The sequence below is a fragment of the Orycteropus afer genome, unplaced genomic scaffold (genome assembly GCF_000298275.1).
Source record: "Orycteropus afer afer isolate SDZICR_OR568_19922 unplaced genomic scaffold, OryAfe1.0 scaffold00017, whole genome shotgun sequence".
In the NCBI taxonomy this organism is placed as follows: domain Eukaryota; kingdom Metazoa; phylum Chordata; class Mammalia; order Tubulidentata; family Orycteropodidae; genus Orycteropus; species Orycteropus afer.
This window is the reverse complement of record NW_006921604.1, coordinates 4,009,231-4,022,233: the sequence shown is the minus strand read 5'-3', so window position 1 is coordinate 4,022,233 and position 13,003 is coordinate 4,009,231. Positions and strand designations below refer to the sequence as shown.

The window sequence follows — 13,003 nt, the reverse complement described above, 5'->3', positions numbered from 1 at the left end:
TATTTACAATAGCCAAAAGATGGAAACAACCTAGGTGTCCATCATCTGAGGAATTAAACTATGGTACATACACACAATGGAATACTAGGAAACCCTAAAGAATACTGTAGAATCTGCAAAACACTGCATAACATGGATGAACTTGGAGGACATTATGCTGAGTGAAATAAGTCAATCACAAAAGGACAAATATTCTATTAGTCCATTATTGCAAAAGTCAAGGAAAGGCTTATCTATGGATAAGGAAATTTTCTTTGTTGGTTACCAGGGGTGGGAGGGGAGGGAACACTGTTATTAAGTATTGATTTGGGTAAAGAGAAGGGCAATGTACCAAATGTGAGTGATCAATATGGTGGCATTAAGGAAGTGAAAGGCATAGAGAGGTATGTGGGAGGTACAGACAACAAAGATGAACCCTTTTGCATATACAGTACTGCGTTGTTAGTGAAGGCAAACATGGGTATATGGGTGAACAGATGGGTGGACAGGCTGAACTATTAGGTGTGTCTATGAAGTGGGGAGTGTGTCCAAGAACATGTATAGGGTTGGCAGACAATGGTCCTATAAGTTAGTGAATGATCAGAATTCCTGGGTGTATAGTAGAGCTGACAAGGCGCAAGGTTGTGGTCACTGCTTGGTCACAGCCAGCTACCCAGAGGGACCGAGTAATTCAATCTGTGGGCTTGGGACCATAGTCACAGGGGACCTCAAGCTGAATTGGCATAACATACTATACAAAACATTGTTCCACCTCCTATTTTGGTGAGTAGCAACTGGGATCTTGAAAGCTAGCAAGCTGCCATCTAGATGCAATGATGGGTCTCTCTTCATCCAGAGCAAAGAAGAATGAAGAAAACCAAAAATTCATGGAAATAATTAGTCCTAGCGACTGGTACACCATCCGATCTGCAGCCTGTACAACTATGAGACCAGAAGAACTAGATGGTGCCTGGGGCAATCACTGTCATCCACATGGAAGGGGATCTATGTAGGAGATCTTTGGTAGAGAGAAAGAACAATGTGAAACAAAAATCCAAATCATTTGGAGAAAAAAAAAAAGAGGGGGGACCAGATTTGCTGGTCTGATAGAACCTGATGTAACCACTGGGACTATGACCCCTAGATGACCTTCAGGTCTGGAATTGAACCCACACTTGTGGCTTCCAGCCAAACAATAGACAGGCATATGAGTTGAATATTTACCCGAGGTAGATACACTGGTTGGAGAGAACGATCATTGAGAAAGAAGGGCTGCTTATGCACAGGGAGACAACTCAGGGGGCAGGAGTGCATGGAGGGTGGACAAGGAAGAGGTAACTATTGGGAGGAAATGGGAGGGGAGCTGTTGCATTGTGGTAAATTGTGGTCAATGTCATAAGACAAAGTGTATGTGAACTGCTGTATGGAAAGTGAATTTACTCTGTAAATTTTTACCCAAATCACAATTAAAAAAAAGAAAAAGAAAGGAAATAAATAAATAAATAGTACTGAAATAGGGAAAAAAAATAATCAGATGAAAACTCAAAAGTTTGTTTTTAGCTGTATTCAGAGATTGAAGAAACAGAAGCCCATGGTTTAATGAAGAAATATTTGATGTTAATAGATGGCAAAAAGAAAGCCAAAGTACCTGTTTTGTATAATGCTTTCTCATCTTCTTTATTAAGAAATATTGTCCTCCATTGAAATGGAGAGATTTTAAACCAAGGAGGACAAGGGAGGTGTCAGAAAATTTTAAATAACCAACAATGGACTCATTTTCAAAAATAGGGGGAAAATGTAGATTTGAGAAACTATAGAATTTGAGGTTGATATAAGTCCAACTTAAAATTCTAGAAAAAGCCATTCAGGATAGTTTATGGGCAAAGATAAAAGAAAAAGATGGTCACTAGGAGCCTGTCTGTGTTCACTATGGGTAAGCCTTGCTGAACTAATCTTACTTCTTTCTTAATCAGATTACGGGAAGAGAAAATTTGGGGAAAGTCAGAGACATGTTGTATCTTGATTTCAGCCAACACTTTGTCAGACTTGCAGAATATCCTTATAAGCAATCTGAAAAAATATGAGCTAGATGACATTTCCACTAAATATGTTCTCAGACGCTTGCCTCAAAACATGTAGACCTATTTTGTTTGTCCATTCATCTGTTGATGGACTATAACTCAGTAATAAAAAGAAAATCAGTTACTGATACATGCTACAACATGGATGAAACTTGAAAACATCATGAAATATGGGTGAAATAAGTCAGTCACAAAAGGACAAATATTGTATGATTCTGTTGTTGTTATGTGCCATGGAGTCGGCCCCGACTCATAGCAACCCCTCCTTGGGTTTCCCAGGCAGTATCACTACGGAAGTAGGATTGCCCAACCTTCCTTCCGAGGAGTGGCTGGTGGGTTTGAACTGCCAGCCTTCTGGTTAGCAGTCAAGTGCTTTAGCCACTGTGCTACCAGAGCTCCTGTATGATTCTATGTACATGAAATATCAAGAATAGGAAAGTGTGTAATGACTAAAGTTTATTAGCAGTTACCAGGAGGGGGGACTCAATGCTTAGCAGATACTGAGCTTCTTTTAAGGGTGATGGAAAAATTTGGGAATGGATAAGGGTAATGGTTGCACAACATGATGAAAATAATTAACGTCACTGGACTGTATGTGAGAAAATTGTTGAAATGGCACATGTTTTGTTACATATCTATTGTTGTTGTTAGATTCTGTTGAGTTGATTTTGACTCATAGTAACCCCACGTGACAGAGGAGAACTTCTCCATAGGCTTTCCTAGGCTCCACTTTATGGGAGGAGCTCTGATGGCATAGTGCCTAAGGCATTTGACTGCTAACCAGAAGGCTGGCTGTTCAAACCCACCAGCCACTCCTCAGAAAGAAGATTGGGCAATCCACATTCATAGTGATACCACCTTGGAAACCCAAGGAGAGGTTGCTATGAGTCAGATCCAACTCGACAGCAGTGAGTTTGGTTTTTGGTTTATAATCTTCATGGGAGAAGATTGTCAGGTCTTTGCTCTTGTGGAGACACTGGGTAGGTTCAAACAGCCAACCTTTTGGATAGCAACCAAGTGCTTAATTGTTGAACCACCTAGGCTCCTTACATATATCTTTACCACAATAAAAATACATTTAAAAAATAAAAGCAGCCAGTGAAATTAAAAAAAAAAAAAAATCAGTTGGGCTCTTATGGCATAAAGACATAGATGAGATTTGACATTTGTAAATGATACAAAGGGATAACAAACATTTTGGGTGACTGAATCAAGATTCATAAAGATATTTTGATATTCAAAGTAAGTCAAACCAACAAGATGATATTTTAAAAGAACCAACTTAAAACCATCACTTTAGGGATATGTGTGTTTGTGTGTATGTGTGTTCCCATCTCTGGAACACAAAAGGTAAGACATCTAGGTTTCATTTGAGAGACTAAGGCTGAGCTGATGGTATTTTCACATAGACCTCACATAGACCTGGAGTCCTGGAAGCTACCAAAGACAAGGAAACCTTGTCTTTGTTTACACAACAAGCAAAGAGTCCAAAGGGGATTCTGAATTGTGGTCAAGAAGAAAAGCAGTTCAATACCAGAGCAATGGCACTGAGCATCAGATAAATGAGAGCCACAGACTATCAACAGAAAGATAATTCAGGAGCTAAAGAAGGGAAGAGCAGATATAAGTCAGGAAACCCACTGTGAGACTGGTTAAAACTAACTGACCAGAACAAAGCCTGATAGTGATATCAGCAGCTGGAGACTTGTTTGCTAGTTGTTCTGTGGGACCTGGGACCAAGTGGGCTTTGCCTTGAGTCAGGCAGGACTGGACTAGGGGCTGGATAGCCATTTGTCTGGGAAATAAGATTTGGGATTTATGCTGAATATCTTCCTTTTTTTTTTTCCAGCTCTACTCTCCACCCTTCTCTATCTTGTACTGAACCCAGGAGGCTGATCTTCCTGTCCTACATCATGGAATCCATTGCCTTCTGGCTCCAATTGAGTTTAGATAACAAAATATGCCAATTAGAGATTAAAGAGAGAGAGGTTATTCCCCCTGCCTCCCTGTAGAGTCATCTCAGGTTTTATGCATTTCTTGTCTGAAGGTCCCAGCTCCTCTTAAGGTGGCCCTGCCTGCATACTTCTCTCTTCTGAGTTCCTGTAACTGCTCCCTTCCCTCCTGCTTCCAAGCCTAGAGATGGTAACAGCTCCAGAGTTACGAGCCCTGGGGTACTGCACTATCGTTTGTGGTTCCCCTACCTCTTACTTGTTGTTGTGTGCCTTGGAGTCTATTCTGACTCAAGGCAATGCTGTAAGATAGAGTAGAACTTCCTCATAGGGTTTCCTAAGCTGTAATCTTTATGGGAACCAATCACCAGGTCTTTTCTCCACAGAGCTGCTGGGTGGGTTCAAACCACCAACCGTTGGCTTAGCAGTTGCGTGTTTAACCATTGCACCACAAGGGCTCCTTACATCTTTCCTGCACTTTATTAAAAAGTGAAACTGAAACATTATTAAACTCTCTTTGATTTTTCCTAATGTGAATGCGTCATCTGTTTCTTGGTTGGACCCCAGATGGTATAGCATTCAGCATTAAGTGAGAATTTGAACTAGATTATTTTTAAGAATGGTTATGTTTCTATGGTTCTGGATTTCTTATCATTAACCTTATATTTTTGCATACCCAAGAGTGATAAGAATAGCATTTTGCACCCAAGAGCCCATAAATATTTTTGTAGTGAATATGAAGTTCACCTAGGGCTTTGGGATCCAGTTTAGCCACATAGTTTATCATTTTTATATGACATTAATGTTTTCAGGATGTAGTGCAGTATTTTTCAGTTACTCTCCCCATGTCTGTGAAGTCAGCTAACATCTTTACTGCTATTATATAAGAGGTAAGAGAAGCTTAAATTGGCCAAGCAACTATTGCTGACAACTTTGGCATGTTCATAAAACAGCCATATTTGATCTTAAATACGTTATATATATATAGAGAGAGAGAGAGAGAGAGAGAGAGAGAAGCTTTTAAAACACACTGTGACACTTTCTGGGAAGACTGAATAATTGAGACTAAATGTAATGATGTTTCAAGGATGTCCAACCTCAAGAGAAAACTGAGGAGACTGCATTGTCTACATGACTGTGGACATAACTTCTGAGTCTGACATTTCAGAGAAGACATGTCTTCTCATGTCAAGATCATTTGTATTTGATCCCAAAAAGAGAATTTTCTTGTGTTGGTTGCTTGGTTTGACTTTGAGAATATCTTACTTCTAAGGAGTTGTTATCTTTTAGAGATACACAGTGAAGCATTTATGAATGAAATGATATGCCTGGACTTTGCTTCACAATAATAACAGGTGTGGGGGAGTGGATGGGAAAGGAGAGAAAACAAGATCAGCCAAGAGTTGATAACTGTTTAAGCTGTGTGATGGATACATGGAGGTACATTTACAATCCTCTCTACTTTTGTGTATTTTGGAATTTTTCATATTAAAAAGTAAATGAATAAAGAATTAAATAAGTTATTTATTGATACAGGAAAATTCCTTTATTGTTGCATGACGCCACTGAGGTCATCAAGGAGCTCTGTGTGTAGGTTTCAGAAATGTAACAACAGAAACTTATTAACATGAAATGTAAATAAAGAATGTTATTTTTATGACAGCTTAACCAAACTAAAGGAGCTCTGCTGGTGTAGTGCCTAAGGCATTTGACTGTCAACCAGAGGCTGGCAGTTCAAAACTACCATCCACTTGGTGGAAGGAAGACTGGGCAATCTACTTCCATGAAGATTTACTGCCATAGAAACCCAAAGGGGGTTGCTATGAGTTGGAATCGAATCGATGGCCTTGAGTTTGGGTTTTTTTGGTTTAACAACACTAAGCCCACTGGAAAACATCTAGATGATATTGTTCAGAATGTACATTTAGAATATTCTTGCATTAATTCAGAAGTGAAGTCACACATAAGTCCTACAGTTATGTTTAAAATGGTATGATATGTGAAATTTGCTTAGAAGTAATTTGGTGTGAAGGAAAATTGGGTGAGATTATAAATTGGCCATGAGCTAATCTTTGATGAATTTGGGGGATGAAGACATCAAGGTTCATTATACTACTATTTCTACTTTTATATATGTTTTAAGTTTTCTATGAACAATTTGTGTGTGTGTGTGTGATTTGGGTGAAAATGTACAGAGCAAATTCACTTTCTGTACAGCAGTTCACATATGCTTTGTCTCATGACATTGACCACAATTTACCACAATGCAACAGCTCCCCTCCCACTTCCTCCCGACAATTACCTCTTCCCTTGTCTATCCCTCCATGCCCTTCTGCCCCCTGAGCTGTCTCCTGGTACATAAGCAGCCCTTCTTTCTCCCAAGATTGTTCTCTTCAAGGAGTGTATCTACCTCAGGTAAATGTTCAACTCATATGCCTGCCTGTCTTTTGCTTGGCTGGAAGCCATAAGTATGGGTTCAATTCTAGACCTGACGGGCTAGGGTCCATAGTCTCACTGGTGGAACAAATTTTTAAAAAATAAAATATATACTGCTTATCTAAAATGTGACCATATTACATTAAGAAAATATTAACGTTTGTGGTTTTATAAAATGTAATATTATTATTTCTCTTTCACCCTCTTATATTCTGTATTTTCTAATATATTACTATTTGTCTGTTTTTTCTTCTTCCCCTACCCCTTAGTTTTGCCTGTTATATGGAACCAAGCTGGTGTTCCAGGAGCGAGCCTGGTATTTAGAACATAAATACTTGACCCCTAAAGCCAGCATGCAGATCAGGAGTCAGGTAAGTGTCCCTGGTGTGCAGGAAAAAAACACTTGTGCATCAGTTGTCGGCACTTTGCTTTCTTAGAAAACAGTCCTGTCAATCTTTTATCAGTTTCCACCCATGGATTTTCCTACCTCTAGGATTTACATCCATGTTTTTCTTTGCCTACCATGATCACATTACACTTTTAGAGTCCAAGTGACAAGGAAACAATTCACTGAGCATGAACTTTCTAACATGAATCCTTCTCCAGAGGAGAGGAAGGAATCACCAGTTCTTTTCCTGAATTGGCAGGGAAAAAATTGTATTAAGTGATTTTCATGTTTCCACTTCTTATCAAAACCTATTAACCCATTCTGCATTTCAGAAACAAAGACCTGTGGTATTTTTATGTCAATGGTAGCAGTGAGAATTCAATATGATAGCTATAAAACTGCTGGAAATGAAGGTCAAACCAATAAATTGCCTGCCAAAATGCTATTCTAAAGAAAAAGAATTTTTTAAAAAAGTATAATCATCAATAATACATAATTTCTGACAACCTCCTCTTTTCCAGGTCTTCTGCTAGATACTGAAACACAAGCACATATATGACTCAGTCTTTGGATTCAAGGGAGCTCATTATATCTGGGGACACAAAAGTGACATTAGAAACACAAATAATGGCACAGGGGAGAGTAAGCATTCCATTGAACTTGACAATAAGAATCAGTTCAGAATTTAGAGGACAGAGATCATTGAGGGTGAATGAGGTCATTCTTGGGCTAGACCTTCAAGAGTAGAAAATTAAGACAAAGTGGAGGTGGTGGTTCGGTTGGAAATGATGGAAGGCAATTGAGCCCTCAGACAGGGTTGATGGAATGAGCAAAATCAAAGAAGCAAGAGCACATAGGACAGACATAAAGAAAGAGTGAAAATAGGTACAGTTACAACAACAACAACAACAGAAAAAAAAAAAGAGTAGTGGCTGATGCTGCTTATGTACAATCAAATACCTCATGGGATTTGATTCCTTGGTTTGGATGTTTAGGACCATTTAATTCCATTTAATTCATTTAATTGGCCTAATAATGTGCTTAGTGCTTCCGTTCAACCTCCTAGTTCATTACATAGTGCCTGGGCTCTGGAAAGCTTGCAAGTGGTCATCCAAGGCACAAAAATTGGTCTCTGTTTGCCTGGAGCAACAGAGGAAGAGAAGAGTCAAGAAGAGGAGGATGATATGTAATGTGTGCCTAGTTGCCTCCATGAACAAGCTGCCTCCTTTGCCATGAGACCAGAAGAACTGGATGGTGCAAGGCTACCATTACTGAACATTTGGATTAAAGATTCCATAGAAGAATGCTGATCAAAAGGGGGAAAATATAAAACAGAATTCCAGATTCTCATGGACTTTAGACTTCTGAAGCAATGATGAGTAGATGACCCCTGAAACTATTGCCTTGAGATGATTTTTAAATCTTAAACCAAAAATATCCCCTGAAATCTTCTTAAAACCAAACAACAGTTTAGCTTAATGAGTGGAAGGGTCTGCCTTGAGCATTATGCTCTTTTAAGAACTATCTATACGGGATCAAGTTGACAACAGCAACTCGAAAGATTAGATGAGAACCTTAGAGAGCAGTGAGGATATGTTAATGGGGAAGGGACAACTTCAAAAAGAAGGGTGAAAATGATTGCATAACATGAAGAATGTAATCAATATCATTAAAATGTACACGTGTGTCAGTAAAATGACCATGTGGAAAGTGTTGAATTGGTGTATGTTTTCCTGTGTATATTCTCAACAACAACAACAAGATACACAAAATTTAGGGGGAAAAAATACTCAGGAAGAAGACTCCATGTGTCCCCATATGACATAAAATATTGTCATTTTGAATACAGGAATTTAGGACAAACTGTGAGGGATGTAGAGTTCTTGACAGTGTCCTGAAGGACCAAGTCCTCCAGCATGATCCTGCCTCTGGAAAAGGTAATTTCAGGATGCTTGCAAAAGAAACTCAGATGACTCTGGGGTGCACTTTGCTTGCCATACAAGAAGACAGACATTTCTCCTTGCTCCCAAAGGGTCATAACCTATGCCCTCAGAGTCTAGATTCAAATCCTTTCACTAAGCAGACTTAATTGTAAAAGTTACCATTCATAACCTTATAATTCTGATCCTTCTAGACTGTGTCAAAACAGGAAAAAAATAACAAACAGCAATGTGTGGCATTCAACACAGACAAAGTTGGATGTATTTTGAATGTGGTGGTTTGCTGGACCAGCTTCTTAAAACCTTCTGTGATACTCATTATAAATGCCTCCTCCTTCTTCCTTTTCTGACTCCCTACCCTCAATCTAGGAGCTCTGGTAGCATAGTGCCTAAGGCACTTGACTGCTAACCAGAAGGCTGGCGGTTCAAACCCACCAGCCACTCCTCGGAAGGAAGGTTGGGCATTCCTACTTCCGTAGTGATACTGCCTCAGAAACCCAAGGAGGGGTCGCTATGAATGGGGCCGACTTGATGGCAAATAACAACAACAACAAACCCTCAATCTGGATATGGCTTATTAAGTATTGAATTGTGTCCTGCAAAAATAATGTGTTGTAAAATCCTGTAGTGGTTATAATCTCATTTGGCAGTGGGTTTTCTTTGTTATGTAAATGTGACAGTGTTAGTGTAGGTATGTCTTAAATCAATATCTTTTGAGATGCAAAGGATTAAACAACCAAGCAAGAGAGCAGACATGGGGGAATAGAGATACCAAGCCACAAGCCATGTGAAGATTGCTAAGAAGCAGAAACTCAAAAGAAACAAGAACAAAAAGAGAAAGCCTTCCCCTAAGCCGCTACCCTGAGTTAGGAATTCTGGCCTCCTAAACTGTGAGAAAATACATTTCTTTTTGAAGAAAGCAAGAAAGAAACAGTGAGAAGAACAGAAGATCAGTTTGGCTGAAGTCTCAGGTGGTATAAAAACCTGAAGAAGTCTGTGGGAGCCAGAATATGACAGACCCTAAAGAACCCTGAATAATGTTCTGCCTTTTCAGAAGAACTGAGATTAAGGAGAAAAGTTTATGTAAGGATGTTTTAGTTATCTATTGCTGTGTAACAAACAAGCCCCCCCAAACTTAGTGTTTTAAAATAACAACCATTTACAGGCATACTTTGGAGATATTGTGGGTTTATTCTAGACCACTGCAATAAAGAATATATTGCAATAAAGCAAGTTACCCAATTGTTTTGGTTTCTCAGTGCATATAAAAGTTACAATTTTATTACACTATAGTCTATTAAGGGTGCAATAGCATTATGAAAAAGTTTGAAATATTGTGACAGTTACCAAAAAGTGACACAGAGACACAAAGTGAACACATGCTATCATGGAAAAAAAAAGGCACTGATAGATGTGCTCAACACATGGTTGCAACAAGCCTTCAATTTCTAAAAAACGCAGTATCTGTGAAGTGCAATTAGAGTGAAGCTTATTAAGAAGAGGTTGTTGTTGTTGTTGTTGTTGTTGTTATGTGCCGTCGAGTCGGCCCCGACTCATAGCGACCCCTCCTTGGGTTTCCGAGGCAGTATCACTACGGAAGTAGGATTGCCCAACCTTCCTTCCGAGGAGTGGCTGGTGGGTTTGAACCGCCAGCCTTCTGGTTAGCAGTCAAGTGCTTTAGCCACTATGCTACCAGAGCTCCTATTTGTAAGATTGGGTCTGGTGAAAAACTTTAATTCTTCTCTTGATGTCTTTAAAACATCTGAGGTAAATATTTTCCTATTATTGCTTTCAGCCAAGATTCATCTGACATCAGCAGTGATATCCCTCATTCCACATCCTCTTCTGAAACTGCCTTGAGGCCCTTGTTATGAACTGCTGCAACCATTTTGAATTATCTTTAGCAAAATTTCACTAGCTTGTAATATTACTGATATTGTTTGATATTTTCTGCTTTGCTTTTGTTCACTTTTCTTTGGAATGGGCACAGATACAGATCTCTTCCAGTCAGTTGGCCAGGTAGCTGTTCTGCAGTTCTCTTAGTGTAAACAAGTGAGTGCTTCCAGCATTGCATCTATTTGTTGAAACATCTCAATTGGTATTGCATCAATTCCCAGAGCCTTGTTTTTTCACCAGTGACTTCAGTGCAGCTTGGACTTCTTCCTTCAATACCATTAGTTCTTGATCATATGCCAGCTCCTGAAATGGTTGAATATCAACCAGTTCTTCTTAGTACAATGGCTATGTATATTATCTCCATCTTCTTTTGATACTTCCTTCATCGTTTAATATTTTGCCCATAGAATCTTTCAGTATTGCAACTTGAGGCTTGACTTTTTTCTTCAGTTCTTTTAGCTTGAGAAATGCCAAGTGTGTTCTTCCCCTTTGATTTTCCATCTCTAGGTCTTTGCACATTTCATTAAAACACTTTACTTTGTCTTCTTGAGCTGCCTTTTGAAATCTTCTATTAGCTCTTTTATGCCATCATTTCTTTCATTTGCTTTAGCTATTCTCTGTTTAAGAAGTTTCAGAGTCTCTTCTGGCATTCATTTTGGTCTTCTCTTCCTTTCCTGTCTTTTTAACGACCTTTTGCTGCCTTCATGTATGATGTCCTTGGTGTCATCCCAGGATCATCTGGTCTTTGGTCATTGGTATTCATTGCATCAGATCTGTTCTTCAGATGGTATCTAAATTCAGGTGGGATATACTCAAGGTCATATTTTTGCTCTCATGAACTTGTTTTAATTTTACTCAGTTTCAGTTTAAACTTTCATGTGAGCAACTACGGATCTGTTCCACAGTGGGCCCCTGGCCTTGTTCTGACTAATAATATTGAGCTTTTCCAGTCTTTTTTCATAGATGTTGATTTTATCTCTATGTATTCCACCTTGTGAGGTCCACATATATAGTCACCATTTATGTTGTTGAAAAAGGTATTTTCAACCAGTAAGTCGTTGTTGTTGTTATATGCTGTCGAGTTGGCCCCGACTCATAGCGACCCCTCCTTGGGTTTCCAAGGCAGTATCACTGCGAAGTAGATTGCTCAACCTTCCTTCCGAGGAGTGGCTGGTGGGTTTGAACCACCAGCCTTCTGGTTAGCAGTCAAGTGCCTTAGGCACTATGCTACCAGAGCTCCCAGTAAGTCATTAGTCTTACAAAATTCTATCATGCAATCTCTGGCATCATTTCTATCATCGAGGCATTATTTTCTAACTACTAATGCTTCTTTTGAAGGTTGGTGGTCCACCAGCCACTCCTTGGAAGGAAGATGGGGCAATCTACTTCCATAGTGATACTGCCTCAGAAACCCAAGGAGGAGTCGTTATGAGCTGGGTCCGACTCAATGGCACATAACAACAATAAATGCTTCTTTTTGTTTTCAACTTTTGCATTCCAATCACCAATAATTATCAGTACATCTTGATTGCATGTTTTGTCTATTTCAAACTGCAGAAGTTACTAAAAAAATTCTTCAGTTTCTTCCCCAGTCATATTTTGAGTGCCTTCCAACCTTAGCGGCTCATCTTCTGGCACTATATCAGACAGTGTTACCCTGCTACTCATCAGGTTTTCAGTAGTCCATTCTTTCAGAAGTGGACATGGTCATGTCTTTCTTCCTAGTATGTCTTGGTCTGGAAGCTCTGCTGAAACCTGTCCATCATGGATGACCCTGCTTGTATTTGAAATACTGATGGCATAGCCTCCAGCAATACAGCAACATGTGAACCACCACAATATGACAAACTAACAGACAAGTGGTGGGTTAAACAAGGTATGCCTGTATTATTGCTCATGATTTTGCAATCTGGATAAGGCTCAGCTAGATAGTTCTGCTTCACATCTCTGCTGGTGCTTGGGATCAAAAATGACTTCTCTCATGTCTGGCACCTCAGCTGGGATGGCAGGATCCAGTGGAGGCTGATTGAACAACTGTTTCTCTCCATGTGGACTTGCTTGGGCTTCCTTTCAGCATGGTAGTCTGAAGGTGGTCAAATACTTTATATGTTGGTGACTTACAAAAGAAAGTAAAATGAAGAGACTAGTTTTCTTAGACTAGACCCAGAACAAATGTAGTGTTATTTCTGCTGCATCCTACTGGTCAAAGGAACAGTAGGCCAAGCCAAATATGAGGGCAGAGGGGAAACATCACCTTTTAATGTGAGGAGCCGTGTGTACATACAGGGAAGGAAGAAGCTGCTGACATCTACCCTTTTTTTTTTTTTTTTTTTG

General features: G+C 39.4%; 1 protein-coding gene across 1 annotated transcript in view; it reads left to right on the top strand.

Annotated features, from left to right (window-relative positions):
• ACOXL (acyl-CoA oxidase like) overlaps positions 1–13,003 on the top strand; it is a 613,336-nt gene that overhangs the window by 565,925 nt on the left and 34,408 nt on the right. The window contains exon 16 of the mRNA XM_007959419.2: positions 6,715–6,816. Within this exon, the coding sequence (XP_007957610.2) occupies positions 6,715–6,816 (102 nt within the window). The remainder of the gene's footprint in view (positions 1–6,714; positions 6,817–13,003) is intronic.